The 20,666-nt window shown below is 40.2% G+C and overlaps 1 protein-coding gene across 1 annotated transcript in view; it reads right to left on the reverse strand.

The window, feature by feature from the left end:
• Positions 1–20,666, reverse strand: part of arsk (arylsulfatase family, member K) — a 43,919-nt gene that overhangs the window by 12,379 nt on the left and 10,874 nt on the right. Inside the window, exons 3-5 of the mRNA XM_072281185.1 lie at positions 10,253–10,412; positions 3,703–3,985; positions 751–922 (exon numbers count right to left, since the gene is read on the reverse strand). Coding sequence (XP_072137286.1) covers positions 751–922; positions 3,703–3,985; positions 10,253–10,412 — 615 coding nt within the window. The remainder of the gene's footprint in view (positions 1–750; positions 923–3,702; positions 3,986–10,252; positions 10,413–20,666) is intronic.

A 20,666-nucleotide genomic window follows, 5' to 3' on the forward strand; every position in this document is an offset into this window, starting at 1 on the left:
TGGGTGCACACCAATGGTTCGGTATGGACTGGATGGGCCAAATGGCCTGTTTCTATGCTGTAGTGTTTTATGACACTTTGATTCTGTATTGGAACCATGGACCCCCCATCCCCATGCCCTTGCAGGCCTCCATTCTGCAGACTTCAGGTGAGATGTTCAGGGTAGTTATCTCCAGTGTAGGAGAAGACATAAAACTGTGTACCATAAGTGGATGGCGTATATAATAATTCCTTTTAGAATAAATCAACAATATCATGATAACTGTTTTTATATACCTGCCTATCCCCCTTGTTCAAATACCAATTCCATCTGTAATGGTTATGACATTTTCCAGAATGCTTCCGAGAGGTTTTCCCTTTTCTTTAACTATACCTTCCTCTTCACCACAGTTGAGAGATCTCTCAACTGTGCCTGATCCATTTTTCAAATCTCTGCTCCTGTGATTAACTAGATCACTGGGCAACACAGCTTGAAAGGCCAGAATGGCCTGTTCCACACTGTATCCCAATAAATAAGTAAAATCTTTTACCAATGACTTCAACCATCAACAAATTCTGAAATGCCCATGAATGGCACCATAATAACACAGTTCTGTGGAGTAAAGGGGAGGAGTAGTGGAAATGAATACTATCAAGTTTGCAATACAGTGGAGTTCACACTGTAATGAACCTGCAGGATAAGCAAGCTAATTAACACATATACAGCTAAACAGTATCCAATAGAAACTTTCATAAATAAGGAAGCAGTTACCTAGCATTGAGTCAGTTTCAGCACACATTGCATAGTAAAATGCTCTGATGTCCCTGATCTCCTGATTTGTGAAATTGCCAGTACAGTTCTTGGTGTAGGAGGAATAATAGTCCATAGGATGCATTCCAGTGAAAGAAAGCCACTTTGGAATCCTGACTGCTCGATGATTCACCTTTAATTACAGAAACCAAACAGATTTCAAAAGTACATATATCATCACATACAATCAAAATTCATTTTTAGTGGGGGGGGGGGTGGAAATCACAGTAAATGCAAGAAACACAACAGAATCAATGAAATACCACACCCAATAGGACAGACATACAACAGAGTGCAAAAGACAACAAATTGTGCAAATACAAAAAGAAAAAAAATATAATAAATAAATAATGAATATCAAGAACATAAGATGAAGAGTCCCTGAAAGTGAGTATATAGAGGATGAAATTAAAATTTATCTTTACATGTTAAGAACCTAAGCCAAAGAAACCTCCAGATTGCATTGTAAATCTCACTTGTTCATTTAGCAAAGAGAGATATGAATGAGCTTGGGAAGAAAATGAATGATGATATTTGTCATATCCTTAAAAACTTATTGTGCTGGTAAATGAGTTCAGCAAGATTTAAAACATTCTTATTTATTCTTACGTTACCCACTGACGTTGCAGAAAGATGTATACTAAATCACATCAATGATGAAGAAAGCAGAGCAGTGCCTCTACTTCCTGAGGAGTTCGCAGAGATTCAGCACGACATCTAAAACTTTGACAAACCTCGATAGATGTGTGGAGGAATATATATTGACTGGATACATCACAGCTTGGTATGGAAACACCAATGCTCTTCAATGGAAAATTCTGCAGACAGCAGTGAATTTGGCCCAGACCATCACGGGGAAAACCCTTCCATTGAGCAGATCTACATGAAACACTATCACAGGGAAGCACCATGCAACATTACAGACCCTCACGACCCAGGTCATGCTCTCTTCTCATTGCTGCCATCAGGAAGAAGGTACAAAAGCCTCAGCATCACACCACCAGGTTCAGGAACAATTACTACCCTTCAGCCATCAGGCTCTTGAACCAAAGGGGATAACTTCACTCAATTTCACTTGCTCCATCGTTAAACTGTTTCCACAACCAATGGACTCACTTTCAAGGACTATTCATCTCATGTTTTTGATATTTATTGCTATTTATTTATATTTGCATGTGCACAGCTTGTTGTCTCCTGCACTCTGGTTGAATGCCCTAGAAGAGTAATCTTTCATTATATAACAGTACAGCACAGTACAGGCCCTTCGGCCCACAATGTTGTGCCGACCCTCAAACCCTGCCTCCCATATAACCCCCCCCACCTTCAATTCCTCCATATACCTGTCTAGTAGTCTCTTAAATTTCACTAGTGTATCTGCCTCCACCACTGACTCAGGCAGTGCATTCCACGCACCAACCACTCTCTGAGTAAAAAACCTTCCTCTAATATCCCCCTTGAACTTCCCACCCCTTACCTTAAAGCCATGTCCTCTTGTATTGCGCAGTGGTGCCCTGGGGAAGAGGCGCTGGCTATCCACTCTATCTATTCCTCTCATTATCTTGTACACCTCTATCATGTCTCCTCTCATCCTCCTCCTCTCCAAAGAGTAAAGCCCTAGCTCCCTTAATCTCTGATCATAATGCATACTCTCTAAACCAGGCAGCATCATGGTAAATCTCCTCTGCACCCTTTCCAATGCTTCCACATCCTTCCTATAGTGAGGTGACCAGAACTGGACACAGTACTCCAAGTGTGGCCTAACCAGAGTTTTATAGAGCTGCATCATTACATTGCGACTCTTAAACTCTATCCCTCGACTTATGAAAGCTAACACCCCATAAGCTTTCTTAACTACCCTATCCACCTGTGAGGCAACTTTCAAGGAACTGTGGACATGTACCCCGAGATCCCTCTGCTCCTCCACACTACTAAGTATCCTGCCATTTACTTTGTACTCTGACTTGGAGTTTGTCCTTCCAAAGTGTACCACCTCACACTTCTCCGGGTTGAACTCCATTTGCCACTTCTCAGCCGACTTCTACACTCTATCAATGTCTCTCTGCAATCTTTGACAATCCTCTACACTATCTACAACACCACCAACCTTTGTGTCGTCTGCAAACTTGCCAACCCACCCTTCTACCCCCACATCCAGGTTGTTAATAAAAATCACAAAAAGTAGAGGTCCCAGAACAGATCCTTGTGGGACACCACTAGTCACAATCCTCCAATCTGAATGTACTCCCTCCACCACCACCCTCTGCCTTCTGCAGGCAAGCCAATTCTGAATCCACCTGGCCAAACTTCCCTGGATCCCATGCCTTCTAACTTTCTGAATAAGCCTACCATGTGCAACCTTGTCAAATGCCTTACTAAAATCCATATAGATCACATCCACTGCACTACCCTCATCTATATGCCTGGTCACCTCCTCAAAGAACTCTTATCAGGCTTGTTAATTCTGTTGTAGTTGCTATTCTTTGATTTGTTGAGTATGCCCACAAGAAAATAAATCTCAGGGTTGTATAAGGTGACATGTATATACTTTGATAATACAATTTACTTAGAACTTTGATATATTATATAACATTGGGCACCAGGCAGCGTAGTGGTTAATGCCACGCTATTCCAGCTTGGGGAGTTTAACCTTGACGTGTAAGGAGTTTGTATGTCCATCCTGTGTCCGCATAGGTTTTCTCCTACAGTTTAAGGACATCCCAGATGGTATGTCATTGTAAATTGTCCCATGATTAATCTAGTGTTAAATCCAGGGTTGCTGGACAGTGCAGCTCAAAGAGCTGGAAGTGCCCGTTCTATTGCTAAATAAGTAATTAAAGGTAAAGAATGAATCTTGACTAAAAAATCACATAAATATAACACTTAAGCAAGGGTATTGTCAGCTTCATAGTGTACCTTTTTAAGCCAATATGCTGATGTTTTAAACGTGGACCCTCCACATGCTTCTCCCATACTTGGAGTTGGATAGGGATGAGGCAAATTGAGACCCAAACTCAGAACAAATGGTTGATTTAACTGTGTCGCCTTGTATCGTATCCATTCAGCTGCCTTATCTACATTTTTCCAATCACGGTCCATGACTCTTACAGTTGATTCATTACCAACCAGCTCTGCTATCGGTCTACCTTCCTGTCTGAGCAAAAACTTGACATCCCTGGTCCAGGCTTCTACACGGTTACTGAAATAAATAAGAAATAATGCTAGCATTATATAGTGAATGGTAGGGCTCTAGGAAGCATTGAGGAGCAGAAAGACGTTGGAGTACATATACGTAGTTTGCTGAAAGTGGCATCATAAATAAGCAGAGTGGTGAAGAATGTGGCCTTCATTTTTCACAGCACTGTTGGGATGCTATATTGCAGTTGTACACAAAGTTGATGAGGTCACACCTGGAGTGTTTTGGTTACCCTGTCATTATGCTGGAAAGAAGGTTTATGAGAATGCTGCCAGGCCTTCAGGGTCTGAGCTATAGGGAGACGTTGAGCAAGATAGTACTTTATTCCCTGGAACATAGCAGACTGAGGGATGATCATATAGAGGTGTATAAAATTGAGGACAAAGATAAGACCATAGATTAAGGAGCAGAATTAGGCCATTTGGCCCATCAATTCTGCTCCGCCACTTCATCATGGCGGATTCATTTATGACAGAGTGAAGGCACACAGTCCCCCCCCCCCCAAGGAAAAGGGGAGGAAAATATAGAGGGCGTAGATTTAAGGTGAGCGGGGAAAGATTTAAGAGAGACCTGAGAGGTAACTTCTTGGTAATGCGTATATGGAATGAGACAGGTAACATTTAAAATCTGTATGAGAATATGGATAGGAAAGGTTAAGAGTGATATAGGCCAGATCCGGGCAAATGGAACTGGCTTAGACGGGCACTTTGGTTGACATGGGCAAGTTGTTCTGAAGGGGCCTGTCTCCATGCAGTGACTCTACAACTCTAGATCTGCTTTTGTTTTCATTCTGTAAAAAAAATTCTAATCACAATAATAAATGATTATAATGCAGTCCAAAATATGATTTTTTTAAAAGAATTTTCTTAGAAGTCCATCATGCCATCTGCTTTGAACAACTAGAAATGATGCAGGAGGAGAGGAAGTAGGTGTCCAAGCTGCACACATCAAAGTTGCTGGTGAACGCAGCAGGCCAGGCAGCATCTCTAGGAAGAGGTACAGTCGACGTTTCAGGCCGAGACCCTTCGTCAGTCCCGAAATGTCGACTGTACCTCTTCCTAGAGATGCTGCCTGGCCTGTTGTGTTCACCAGCAACTTTGATGTGTGTTGCTTGAATTTCCAGCATCTGCAGAATTCCTCGTGTTTGTGGTGTCCATGCTGTTTCACTCTGGCTCTGTGTTTCTAATCTTTAACTCCTAAAGGGGTAACTCCTTCAATTTCATCAGCAGCAACATTTCATAACTCATAAATATTGTGCAATAGATTTCCTTTCTTCTGATGGTAGCTGCAGGGAGATTTTGAAAAATGATCGCTGGCTACTTCGACTGTTCAGAGTTACCTGATGAAAAACAGTACTAATTTTAAACATATTAACCATTTTGCAGAAATAGAAATAAAGATCGGAATATATTTAATTGGGAACCAGAAATGGAATGGGATTTGTTTAGAAAAAATTTGTAATTTTGAATTTACTTAACCGTGAGGATAATTTTACACTTTACACAAGTTTAGCATGGTTTGCAGTAACCACATGCAGTGTCAAAAGAGCACAAACTTTGGTAAGCAAGGGACAAAGGCCCAGGTTTACAGAGTCAATATAAAATAATTAATAGTTAGTTTATTTTTAGTTCAGTGAATTAATGTGATGGTGAATCTGAGATACCCTGGTAAGAACATGATTTTCTTCCTTTCCTCTTTAAAGTAAATAAAACCTCCATCAGACTCAGGTTTAATATCACTGACAAATGTTGTGATATTTGTCTTGTGGCAGCAGTACATTGCGATACAATACATAACATTTACTACAAATTACTTTATATATTATGCATACAGTATATACAGACACATATACACATAGTCAAAACTTGTGTCATGAAACTAGACAAAATAACAAATAAAAAGAATAAATAGCCATGTGATAATTTAATTTACTTAATTAGTTAACAAGGTTGTCAATGCCACTATAGGTAATTGCTGCACTTGTCACGAATGTGGGATCTGATGGATACCTGCAGGCTTTTCTGCACATCATTTGAGCTGAAATCTGCAGTGCAGAAAGAGGGAAAATTACCTGAACACTTTGGTTAAAGATACAGCCACACCCTTAATATTAAGTAATCATTTCTAATAGGAGAGTCTGACCAAGAATGAAACGGGTTAAGGGATCCAGAAGGTACACTGAAGGATTCTTAATGTCTGCACTTTTCAACAGGTATAAAATCCTTGCAGTCTGTGTGGATGACAGCAGAAATTGAGGAGAGGAGAAGCACATTGAATTTCAAAGGCTATGTGCTTGCATAGTTCCATGTTGAAAGGAATTTGCATGGGAGAGAGGAGATTCCATTCTCAATCAAACATTTAAGATTTAATAACATGGAAGAACATGGGCATGATTGAAGGGGAAGATTTCGATGAGCAGCCACGATCCAATTTATAAAGCAGAAGAATAACAGAAATAACCTCAGGATTTTTACCTGAATCCTAAGTAAATTGCCTTTGGCTCAAAAAGATCAGAGAGTTGAACGTGTGCTTAAAGATTAGTAGGTGAGAAATTGCTTTCAATTCATGGGAATTGGCACATTCCTGGGGACAAAGAAGAGATAATCTGCAGATGCTGTAAATCCAAAAAACATGCTCAAAATGCTGGAGGAACTCAGCAAGCCAGGCAGCATCTACGGAAAAGAGTACAGTCGACATTTTGGGCCAAGAAAATAGAGGAAGCCATAGATTGACATATTGGAATAGGAATGGGAAAGCACGTAGGGGGACGTGGAAGCTGAATATTAAGCTGCTGACCCCAGAGAACATAAAGGAACTAGAGAGGGTGTACATAGGTTGGAGAACTTTGAAAGCCTTCTTTGATTCCCCTGTTCACTGGTGTAAAGCAACCAAGACCATCAAGAGGTTTTTCATCTGCGAAGGGATCAAGGAAGCAAGGCAGGGTCAGAAGGAACTGCGTAAACTCCAGACAGAGTTGCAGCAACTTCTCCTTCTGCAGTCGAAGGGGTTAGATGTGAGTGAGGAATACGAGAGGTGAAGAGCCGGCAAGTCCAGAACTTTGCTGGCAAATCCTCAAAGATCTTCTGTTCAAGGGTGAAGACCATGCAACAGGACGAGACATACTCACGTTTCTTCTTCCAAAATGTGCATGGAGGGAGCTCTGTGATCCACAGCCTTAAGGAAGAGGACAGGTCAGTCACATCCTGACAGACAGACATATTGAGGATCTGTAGGTCCTCCTATACCAGTCTGTATGACAGAAAGGCCACAGACACCACAGCCTCCCAGAACTTCCTGTCGTCTATCATGCAGGTATTAGACAACGGCAAGCGGGAGAGTCTGGACCAGCCATTGACCCTGGACAAGCTGACAGGCTCCAACCATTCCTTTGAGTCAGGTAAGGCTTCCAGAAGCAACGGCTTACTGGTTGAGTTTTATTTGGCTCTGTGGGACTGGATGGGCCCAGACTTGCTGGAAGTGTACAATGCTATGCTTCTAGCCGGCAACATGTCGGAATCCATGAGGAAGGGCATCATTACCCTCATCTACAAGCAGAAGGGGGAAAGGGAGGACATTAAAAACTGGAGGCCCATATCACTACTGAATGCATACTATAAGATCCTGCTCAAGGCTATCGCCAACAGAGTCGAGTCTGTTCTGGGACAGGTGATCCACCCGGACTGAACCTGTGCTGTACCGGGCAGGAAGATCTCGGACAGCCTTGTACTGCTGAGGGACACCATCGCCTACGTGCAGGACAGGGGGGTGGATGCCTGCCTGGTCAGCTTGGATCAGGAGAAAGCCTTCGACAGGATCTCACACACATACATGATGAACGTACTCTCCAAAATGGGATTTGGGAAGGGAATCAGGAATTGGATCAAACTGCTCTCCACAGACATCTGTAGTGCAGTCCAAGTCAATAGGTAGGAAACAGATAGCTTTCCCATCAAGTCTGGAGTCAGGCAGGGCTGCCCTCTCTCCCGTCTTGTTTGTGTGCTGTATAGAACCCTTTGCCGAAACCTTTTGAGGAAGGATGAGGGCATAAGAGGGGTGACGCTGCCAAGTGAAAACCTCTCTGTACGTGGATGATGTCACCATCTTCTGCTGGGATTCGAGGTCAGTTCATAGGTTGATTAGCATCTGCAACCAGTCTGGGCTGGGTCAACCACACGAAGAGCGAAGCCATGCTCTTTGGCAACTGGCCTGACCGATCCAGCGTCCCCTTCACCATCAGGTCCGATTTTGTGAAGGTGTTGGGGACCTGGTTTGGAGGGGAAGAACTGGCTGGATCGGACTGCCAAGGTGAAACAGAAACTGGGACTGTGGGGAGGGCGCTCCCTATCGATAACAGGGAATAACTTGGTCATCAGTTGTGAGGTGCTCTCAAAGCTGCTGTACTTGGCACAAGTGAGCCTCATCCCCCGCTCCTCCAGCTTGAAAATCACCCGAACTGTCTTCGGGTTCATCTGGGGATCAAAGATGGAGTGGGTCAGAGGGTCACCATGCACAAGTCCCTGGACAATGGTGGCAAAATCGTTCCCAACGTCACCCTCATCCTGATGGCCAGCTTTGTGTGTGGCTGCATCAGGTTGTGTGTGGAACCCAAATACATGGGCACCAAGTACCACTACGTGCCAAGTTCCACCTGTTGCCCTGCTTATGAAGGATGGGTTTGGCCCTGTTCCTGCACAATGCCCCAGTCAGCTGGTCGTTGTTGCCATACCTGTCCTTCGTAGAAAAGTTCTATCAGAACAACGCCTTTGACCACAAGGCCATCAGGCAATGGTCAACATGGAATGTCCCGCAGACACTGCAGAAGAAGGACACAGTGGGTGTATGGAGATCGTATTGTACAGCGAATAAAAGCCTTTCAGTATTTTACCCAACTTCAGTCTTTTGGAGTTATTGAAGGTGCTTCACATCCCGAGGGAACACCGAGGTAACAGGGGGAACGTACAGACTCCTTACAGGCAGTGGTGGGGATTGAACCCCAACTGGGAATTGCTGGGTCTGTAAAGTGTTACACTAACTGCTACACAACTGAGTTGCCCCACAATCTCTCTGACTCTGTAATCATTTGTTTATATAATTTCATAAATCTCCTACGTTTAAGAGAATAGGCAGTTACAGCATCACACAAGCATTAAAGAACAGTCTACTATAGATTCCGAACAAGAGAAAATCTGCAGATGCTGAAAATCAAAGTAACAGACACAAAATGCTGAAGAGCTCAGCAGGCCAGGCGGCATGTATGGAAAAGAGTAAACAGTCGATGTTTCAGATCGAGACACTCAGCCTGAAATGTCAATTGTTTACTCTTTTCCAAACATGCTGCCTGGCCTGCTGAGCTCCTCCAGCATTTTGTGTCTGTTACTACAGATTCTCTGTGGGATTTTCCTTCTCTCCGGATCTGCAGAATGCACTTTTCCCATTCTGTACAGCAGTTTAACAGATTGGCGGACTTGCATAAAATGTAATGATCCAAATATAAAAATATTTTCCTTGTTTACCTGGTAAAAGTCGACATCTTCGAGATTTTATTGCAGACATACCATTTCTGCATCAAAATGTTGCTTTCACAATGAAATAAGATCATCAATGCAGATATGATCTCACAGTATTAGTACAATTGGCCAAAACAAATTTTAAAAAAATATGGTAAAAGACCATTTGATTCTAAAATGAAATATATCTCCTGTATGTAAGAAAGTGACTACTAAGTGTACGTTCATGGTCTTCTACTGCTGTAGCCCGTCCACTTCAGGATTTGATGTGTTGTGTATTCAGAGATGCTCTTCTGCACACCACTGTTGTAACACGTGGTTATTTGAATTACTGTCATCCTCCTGTCAGCTTGAACCAGTCTGGCCATTCTCTTCTGACTTCTTCATTAAAAAAGCCTTTTCACCCACAGAACTGCTGCTTACTGGATTTTTTTTGTTTTTCACACCATTCTCTGTAAACTCTAGAGACTGTTGTATATAAAAATCCCGGGAGATTAGCAGTTTCTGAGATATTCAAACCACCCTGTCTAGCCCCAACAGTCATTCCATGGTCAAAGACACTTAGATCACATTTCTTCCCCATTCTGATATTTGGTCTGAACAACAAGTGAACCTCTTGACCATGCCTGCACGCTTTTATGCATTGAGTTGCTGCCATACGATTGGCTGATAAGACATTTGTATTAATGAGCAGGTGTGCAGGTGTACCTAATAAAATGGCCACTGAATGTATAGTACTTTCCCAAAACAAATTCAGCCTTACCTCACTGAGTGGTGTCCTGAAGTATAATCAGTTTTCCCATATACTTTTGTGTAATAGCCATGATTCTGCAGGACCTTCATCCAGGTGGGGTAATCAGGGTTCAAGCACTTGAAATTATTCCAGGATTTTGTTAAATGAACAAATAAGCCACTCCACAAGGCTAAAAAAAAAGAATAATCAATACCTTTCACATCTTTATATGTAGGAATGAAATTATCAAAGTATGAGAAAAGCTATGGATGTAGTGCTGAAAGCTGGTGGGGTACTCAAAGGGGTGGGGGTCTACAGCATAGTGGATTGGAATATGGTGAGAGAGGATTTACAAGATTAACCAGGTCCTAGAAAAAGGCAAATATAAGAACATAACACATATTATCAAGGGACGGCCACACATTCAGTTTGAGCATTTATCCCCAAACATTGAAAAAAACCATGGCTGATCATGTGTCTCAAGTCCAGCTTTGACTCTATCTCCATATCCTCCAAATTCCGTGCTACCCAAAAATATTTTAATCTCAATCTGAAGATACTCAATTATTGAGCAACTATAAATTTTCAAGTTGCAAAAATCCAAAGATATCCTCGCTGGGTAAAATAATTCTTTTCATATCAGACCTAAATGACCGATCTCCTTGTCTTGAAACTTTACTTGACACCTCAAGATTGCTCACTTCTCAGCATCTACTCTGTAGACCCCTGTCGGAGTTCTGTATTGATCAATGAGATATCTCATAATTCTAAACTTGAGTGAGATTGGCCAATCTTATCTCATCTTTCCACATAGTATTCCAGGAAACATTCTGGTGAAATTCCTTTGCATTGATGCCAAGGCAAGGGTAGTTTTCTTAAAGCATGGAGATTAAAACTACCAAGACTTTCTGATGTACTGCAAACCCCCTGAGATGATAATTAATTGGTTGAGTTCTTCGCCTAAATGAATATACCAATTCTTCTACATCTTGTGAACCAACATAACAAAATCCATCCTTAAACAGTGAGAAATTAGTAAGTGTTGATGAAAAGAAAATTTTATCTTGTTCTTACCAACGTGCCTAATCCCACATTTTCCATGTACCACCTACTTGCCCATTTATTCATCCATTCTTCCGGGATTATTTCATAAACCAACATTTCATTTTATAAATCATAAAACCTTTCATAGATAAATCAGATGTGACCAGTTGAGGTCCTAGTAATAAGCTGGCAGTACCCACTAACAACAATTTAAACCATCAGAACCACCATTTCCTGATCAGTTATCATTTTGGGCTCACTTTTAAATTATGCATTAATTCTCTTTGCTTTATAGTCTTCCTCTGCTAAAAGAAGTCTAAACAAAAACTCCTTTTGAAGGGACACGGTTATTTCAAAGGTGACAGAGCCATATTAGCTCCAAAATGCAAGCACATCTTTTACTAGGGGCTTAAATTATTGCAGGCCTTCAAATCAGGGATGAGAGACAAGATTGCAATTCTCAGCATGTACTAGCGGTCAGCATTACACTGTTACAGTTCTGTGAGTCAGAGTTTGGAGTTTGATCCTGCACGCTCTGTAAGGAATCTGTATGTCATATCATAAACTATGAATGAAAAGTATACTGACCAACACTAAACTAGGTATGACAACCCGCCTCAGAGTACTGAAATGTTACATTTATCAAGTTATGTTATATGGCTCAGAATGTTGGACAATATCTAGTAACATGAGGAAATGAATTGTAGCAGCAGAGATGTGGTTTTTGAGGAGGATGTAAAGAATATCATGGATGTAACGAATATATAACGAGGATGTCATGAATAGAGCAAGCACAAAAAGACAAATAATGTGTGAGATCGTGGAAAGGCAACGTAACTTCATTGGACATGTGATTGGGAGAGAGGAATTAGAATGCACGGTAATTATGAGAAAGATTGAAGGGAAGAATGCAAAAGGAAAGCAAAGACAAATGATGATGGAGACAGTAGCCAGAGAACTGGAAATGAATACCAATGAATTGATCCACTTGACCCGAAACTGTTGCAAGGAGCGGACCCAAATGCAAGACACAGACATTGAAGGACGGTACTAGAAACAGGACAAGGTTTATCGAGATAGCAAGGGGAGTATGGAAGAAACAACGCTGGACATGGACACAGGCCCTGGACGAGACAAGGACACCAGGCCTGGGCTAGGACCAAGACTAAGAAATCAGGACCAGGACAATAAACTTGGAACTAGGAGCCTGGGGTAGGACTCCAAGCCAGAGACTGGACAGGGACCGGGAACCTGGGTCTTGACTCGCGCTCAGACCCCAGATCTAGGCGAGGACAAGACATGGCTACAGGACTGGATGTGGAACTCCTGCACAGGATGAGGCACATGGACAGGGCGAGAACACAAAGGCTTGACTTGGACAGGACGAGGTCCTTGGACGTGTCTCGGACAGGACGAGAGAATTCCAGCACAGGACGAGGCTCTTGAACTTGGCTTGGTTAGGCTCTTGGGTACGGAGCCGGGACTCGTCCTTGTAGCGCAGGGCTGGGACCCTTCCTACAACACAGGGCCGGGATGACTGCCGAGGTAAACTGTCGAGGCACCAGAACTGGATGAGGACTTGGACAGGACTGGAACATGGCACCTGGACTTGATCTTGGAACACAGGAACACAGAGCCTTGGACTTGAGCACAGGAACATGGAACACAGAGCCGGGAGCCCTCCTGAGGCCGGGACTCGTACACAGAACATGGACACTAAACATAGGAGCACAAAGAGACAGTTCCAAACTCAACAATAGATAGTTCCTTATCTTGGTGTGGCAAGGCTCCGGTCTCACTCTGGCTGTTGAACTTGACGAGGTTTCAGGAGAAGGTTTCAGAAGGAAGGGGAAGGGAAGGGATAAGTCCAGCAAACCATCGCTGGTTTTCAGAGGTATTTATGTGCCAGACAAAAATGAGAATCAGGTGCCTCAATTAAGGCACCCAAAAGAACAAGGGAGAAAACAGGAAAACCCGGAACAAGGATCGATGGACCGGACCGTGCACCGGAATGCAGACTTTACGGACCGGACCATGACAGAAACAGGAGTGTATGGGCCATGGCTGTCAAAGCTCAATCTGGGCATGTCATTCTCGTGGAATGTGTGGGTTTTCTTTGGCTGCTCCTGTGTCCTCCCACAGTCCAAAGATGTACCAGGTAGTAGGTTAATTGGTCATTGTAAATTGTCCTGTGATTAGGTTAGAAACCATAGAAACCATAGAAACTACAGCACAGAAACAGGCCTTTTGGCCCTTCTTGGCTCTGCCGAACCATTGTCTGCCTAGTCCCACTGACCTGCACACGGACCATATCCCTCCATACACCTCCCATCCATGTATCTGTCCAATTTATTCTTAAATGTTAAAAAAGAACCAGCATTTACCACTTCGTCTGGCAGTTCATTCCATACTCCCACCACTCTCTGTGTGAAGAAGCCCCCGTTAATGTTCCCTTTAAGCTTTTCCCCCCTCACCCTAAACCCATGTCCTCTGGTTTTTTTCTCCCCTTGCCTCAGTGGAAAAAGCCTGCTTGCATTCACTCTATCTATACCCATCATAATTTTATATACCTCTATCAAATCTCCCCTCATTCTTCTACACTCCAGGGAATAAAGTCCCAACCTATTCAACCTTTCTCTGTAACTTTGTTTCTCAAGTCCTGGCAACATCCTTGTAAACCTTCTCTGCACTCTTTCAACCTTATTTATATCCTTCCTGTAATTTGGTGACCAAAACTGAACACAATACTTCAGATTCGGCCTCACCAATGCCTTATACAACCTCATCATAACATTCCAGCTCTTATACTCAATACTTTGATTAATAAAGGCCAATGTACCAAAAGCTCTCTTTACGTCCCTATCTACCTGTGACGCCACTTTTAGGGAATCTTGTATCTGTATTCCCAGATCCCTCTGTTCTACTGCACTCCTCAGTGCCTTACCATTAACCCTGTATGTTCTACGTTGGTTTGTCCTTCCAACGTGCAATACCTCACACTTGTCAGTATTAAAATCCATCTGCCATTTTTTAGCCCATTTTTCCAGCTGGTCCAAGTCCCTCTGCAGGCTCTGAAAACCTTCCTCACTGTCAACTACACCTCCAATCTTTGTATCATCAGCAAACTTGCTGATCCAATTTACCACATTATCATCCAGATCATTGATATAGATGACAAATAACAATGGACCCAGCACTGATCCCTGTGGCACACCACTAGTCACAGGCCTCCACTCAGAGAAGCAATTCTCTACCACCACTCTTTGGCTTCTTCCATTGAGCCAATGTCTAATCCAATTTACCACCTCTCCATGTATACCTAGCGACTGAATTTTCCTAACTAACCTCCCATGCGGGACCTTGTCAAAGGCCTTACTGAAGTCCATGTAGACAATATCCACTGCCTTCCCTTCATCCACTTTCCTGGTAACCTCCTTGAAAAACTCCAGGAGACTTCCGGTAGAGCTCATGGAGTGAAGTCGTGTTCTTGACTCGCTCCATTACCTCTGAGTTTTTCTTCTTATGATCAGCTATATTTTAATTAACCATTAAGGCATCGACTTTTACAATATTTTGAAATAAATTGGGCTTTTTGATAATCGGATGCTTTTAAGGTCTGCTATGTCTAAGAATGGAAAAAACAGGAAGGACAGCAAACTTCCGGTTAGACCGAAAGGTACCGATTTTCCTCCGACTGAACCACCGGTGACTTTGAAAGCTATATTGGATCAAATTCAAAGGGAAATTTCAACCTCTATTACGGAGCTGATTCGTGTGGAAATTTCAATTAATTTCCAGAAAATTGCCGATTCAGTTGATAAGATACAAACATCTATTACGGAACATCAGTCGGCTATATCTGATCTTCAAAAATCCACGCAACAAAATGAACTTAAGATGGAGAAAATCGAAGAAACAATTAATGTAATGAAGAAGAAACTTGACTTTCTGACCTTTAAAAACTCTGACTTAGAATCCAGAATGCGACGGCAGAATCTTCGAATGATTGGGGTGCGTGAAGCTGTGGAATCTGATAACCCTATGAAGTATTTTTCTCAACTTTTAAAAGATGCATTTCCTACTGTATTTCCTGACCAACCACCGCTATTGGATCGTGTTCACAGAGTTCCATCATACTCGTCTAAGTCAGATAAACCTCGACATGTTATATTATGTTTTCATGACTTTCAAGACAAGGAGAAACTTTTTCGTTTCGTTCGATCTAAAGGTTACATTGATTTTTTGGATCTTAAGTTCCGATTTGTGGAGGATTTCAGCAAACCAATTCGGGATCAGCGGGTTCGCTACAGATCTGTGATGTCGGAACTCTACAAGATGGATTTAAAACCAGCGCTGCTTTACCCAGCACGTCTAAGGATTCGTACGTTGGATGGAGCCCTCCATTTTTTTGAATCTCCATCGGATGCCCAGAGTTATCTGGATCAATTTTCACCTCCAACATCTTAATCGTAATTTTTAACTATCTCAGTTTGATCGGAGGTTGTGAATTTGTCGGCCTTAATTTTTTTTTGCCTTATATGGGCAGAAAAGTTTATTTTTGATTAATTAATATGGTTGCTAAACTTTCTTTCTATCTGCGTCATTCCTTTCTTTTTCCCAGGGGATTCTGGGTGGTTATTCCCCCAGCGTCATTCTACGTATTTCCTTTGAGGCCTTAAATTTTGTAGTTTTTAAATCTACTTTTTTTGTAGGTTTTCATAACTAGTTTATGTTAATAATTTCATTTCTTTTTTTGTTTATTCATAGGGTCTGGGGTTTGTTGCGGTTTTTTTAATATTTTCTGGCTTTTTATCTGTTATATTAAGTGTTTGTTTTAATTGATTTACCTTTTTTTATTCTTTTACTGTTTTATAACTAGCTGATCTTTTTTATATTTACACTTTTTTTAGGGAGCGTCTATCAGAAGTCATGGGGGTAGTTTTAGTGCTTCTTTCTGGCTGGTCTGTGTTAGATTTAGCCTTGAGGTCATGCGGTGGGGGGTGGTGGGAGGGGCTTCACGTTTTAGTTTTTTTCTTCTTGGGCTATGTACACTATTGAAGTATTGGTTGCGTTCTCCTTCCCGGTACCTCTTATTTGTTCTGTTCCCTTTCCGGGTTCGTGGGTCGAGCCTATCGTCAATCCTCCTTGTTGCGGGTTGACTTTAGGGTTTATGGAGTCTATTATTAATTTTGTCTCCTGGAATACTAATGGTCTTAACCATCCTATTAAAAGGAAAAAAGTTTTTAAAGTGTTCCGGAGACTTAAAGCACAAATTTTATTTTTACAAGAGACCCATGTGCGGAGGGGGGACAGACTACGTTTTTTTTAATTCTGGAGGGAACAACAGTTTCATTCGAACTCTAACGCTAAGATTCGAGGCGTCTCTATTTTTATAGACTCCTCAGTTACTTTTATACAACATGATATTATCTCTGATCCGAATGGTAGATTTCTACTGGTTAGTGGTCTACTATTTAATAAAAAGGTAGTTTTGGTTAATGTTTATGCTCCCAATACGGACTGTCCGGAATTTTATAAATCATTATTCAATCAGTTCCCGAATTTGAATGAGTTTTCATTGATCTGGGGCGGAGATCTTAATACCTGTTTATCTCCAGCTTTGGACCGTTCGGCTCCTCTATGGATCTTACCTAATAAATCTGCAACTTTGATTAATTCATTCCTCTCTGATTCTGGGTGGACGGACATTTGGCGTTTTTTGCATCCTCAGGAAAAAGATTTTTCTTTTTTTTCACATGTTCACTATTCCAATTCAAGAATTGATTATTTCTTTATTGACTCTCGTCTTATTTCTTCAGTGATTAAATGTGATTATGACTCTATAACCATTTCGGATCATGCTCCACTTAAGCTTTCTATTAAAATTCAGGCCAATACACAAAATAATAGACAATGGCGTTTTAATTCGCTGTTGCTTCAGGACTCGGACTTTGTTAACTTTATGAACGAACAGATTGATCTTTTTTTTTACAATCAACTATACAGAGGATATTTCTGTGAACATTCTTTGGGATACTTTTAAAGCTTATATTCGTGGTCAGATTATCTCGTATTCTGCTGCTTTGAGGAAGAAGCTGAAGCAGGAGGAGTTGGTAATTGTGGACAAGATTAAGGAAATTGATAAGAAATATGTTACAGCTCCCTCTGAGGAGTTCTATAAACAAAGAACTGAACTTCAAATGGAACACAGTTTATTACTTTCGTCCTCGATTGTAAACCAATTAAAGAAAACAAGAAGTGAATTTTATGTACACAGTGACAAAATTGGCAAACTGTTGGCTAACCAATTGAAGTCTAATTATGCTAAATCTCAAATTAATCAGATTTATAATCAAAATGACCGACTGATACTTGATCATGCGGGGATTAATCAAACCTTCTTTGATTTTTATTCTTCCTTATATCAATCAGAGTCTCCTTGAGACTCTAAATATATGAATGATTTTTTAGATAACCTAGACTTCCCTGAGATTTCACAGGCTATGTCTTCTATGCTAGATACTCCCATTACCACTGATGAGATTAAGAATGTTATTTCCTCTATGAACTTGGGGAAAGCTCCTGGCCCTGATGGGTTTACCGTAGAATTTTATAAATGTTTTGCACCTTCATTAATCCCTTGGTTCTGTAGGATTTTCGAGGCTTCATTAAAACTTGGTAAACTTCCCGAATCTTTCAATAGAGCGTCAATCTCTCTAATATTAAAGAAGGATAAAGATCCTGCTCAATGTGCATCTTATAGACCAATATCTTTATTAAGTGTTGATTCTAAAACTTTTTCTAAGTTATTAGCAAACAGATTAGAAAAAGTACTTCCTTTTATTATTTCGGAAGACCAAACGGGTTTTATTAAAGGTCGTTACTCTTTTTATAACATTCGCACACTGTTAAATATTGTTTATACCCCCTCACAAAATGTTCCTGAGTGTGTTATCTCTTTAGATGCTGAGAAAGCTTTTGATAGAGTAGAATGGCCTTACTTATTTAAGGTGCTTGAAATGTTTAATTTTAGCTCGAAATTTATATCCTGGATCAAACTGTTATATCATTCTCCTGTGGCCTCGGTCCCTACTAACTCTCTAAGCTCACCTTTTTTCCCTCTTTTTCGAGGTACTCGACAAGGGTGTCCTCTTAGTCCTTTATTATTTGATATTGCATTAGAACTTCTTGCAATTGCCATTCGAGAATCTCCAAATATTACTGGGATAACTCGGGGCTTAAAGTCTCATAAAATATCACTCTATGCTGATGACTTACTATTATATATTTCTAATCCTCAAAAATCCATCCCTGCTGTTTTAGAGTTATTAGCACAATCTAGTCTCTTTTCAGGTTATAAATTAAATCTTAGTAAGAGTGAACTTTTCCCGATTAATAAACAACTTCCCTTATATCATAACTTTCCGTTTACATTGATTAATAATTATTTTTCATATCTTGGGGTTAAAATTACTTGTAAATACAAAGATTTATTTAAGATTAACTTTTTACCCTTAATTGACCATATTATTCAACTCTCATCTAAATGGTTTCCTTTATATTTAACTTTGATTGGTCGTATTAATGCAGTTAAGATGTTTTTTCTGCCAAAATTTCTATATATATTTCAGGCATTACCGATTTTTGTTCCAAAATCTTTTTTTGATAAAGTTGACTCAAAAATTTCTTCATTTATTTGGCAAAATAAAAACCCGAGACTGGGTAAAATACATTTACAGAAAGCTAAGAGAGATGGAGGTTTAGCATTAGCTAACTTTAGATTCTATTATTGGGCAATTAATATTCGACATATGAAATTTTGGTTACTTGACCAGGATATACTATCCATTCCTAAATGGGTAGCATTGGAATTACAATCTGTTCAGGGCTATACACTTGGCTCTATTTTAGGTTCCTCTCTTCCTTTTGATTTGAAACGCCTCAAACAGGTATCTAACCCGATAGTTAAATATACCTTACGTATTTGGTTTCAATTCAGAAAATCTTTTGATCTTAACCAATCTGGGCTAGTGATTCCTATTTTAGGTAACATATTTTTTCCTCCCTCTTTTACGGATCATGCTTTTCAAATTTGGAAGACTAAGGGTATTTCACGGTTTTTGGATTTATTTTTAGATGGTTCCCTTATGTCTTTTGAACAATTATCTAATAAATATAATTTATCAAGAATACATTTTTTTAGATATCTACAAGTTAGAAATTTCCTAAGTACTATACTTTCTTCTTTTCCAATGCTTTCTCCTACATACATTTTAGATACTATAATTAACCTTAATCCATGTCAGAAAGGTGCATCGGCTATCATTTATAATATTATTATGAAACTTAGGAAAGCTCCATTTGATAAGATTAGGGTAGATTGGGAACAGGAATTGGGTTCTATCATTTCCGTGGATGATTGGGGGCGGATTTTACAATTAGTCAATACTTCCTCTATCTGTGCTAAGCATTCCCTAATTCAATTTAAAGTTGTTCATAGAGCACATATGTCCAAAGATAAATTAGCTCGCTTTTATTCTCATATTAATCCTTTTTGTGATAGATGTCCGGGACAGATAGCCTCTTTAACTCATATGTTTTGGTCTTGTCCTACTCTGGAAACTTCTTGGAGAGACATTTTTAATATTATTTCAAAGGTATTGAATATAGATATCTCTCCTCATCCTATTGCTGCTATCTTTGGACTACTTAAAATTTCCAGTAATCTTTCTCCTTCAGCCCGTAGAATGATTGCATTTCTTACTTTAATGGCGAAAAGATGTATCTTACAACATTGGAAAGAGCTTAATGCTCCAACCACCTTTTTTTGGTTTTCTCAGACGATATCATGCTTGAATTTGGAGAAACTTAGAAGCAATCTTTATGATTCCTCACTTAAATTTGAATAGATCTGGAGATCTTTTATTCAATATTTTCATTTAATGTAATTTTTTTTCTTCTCTTTTTTGCTCCATATTTATATACCCTTCTTGTTTTTTTTTACTGTTTTTAATGAGGTCGGGTTTGAGGACCTGATTTTAAGTTTTTTTAACTCTGTTTGGTTTCAAGTTAGCCCATTGCTTTGCTTTGCTTTTAGTTAGTTGCATGGTGGGTTTTTTTTCGGAGTTTTTTTTCCTTTTCTCTATTGAGATATATATATTAGTATACTATTATGTTACCTTAGTATGTTATGTTTAAATTACATTGTTTGTATCACTTTTTTTTCTGTATTAATATCTCCTGTAATTTTATTATATTCTAACAGTGTATTAGTGCCTATATGGCTTACCTTTTTGTATACTTATTCAATAAAAAGATTTAAAAAGAAAGAAAAACTCCAATAGATTGGTCAAACATGATCTACCACGCACAAAGCCATGTTGACTCTCCCTAATAAGTC

This window comes from Mobula birostris, chromosome 17 (assembly GCF_030028105.1).
Source record: "Mobula birostris isolate sMobBir1 chromosome 17, sMobBir1.hap1, whole genome shotgun sequence".
Lineage (NCBI taxonomy): Eukaryota > Metazoa > Chordata > Chondrichthyes > Myliobatiformes > Myliobatidae > Mobula > Mobula birostris.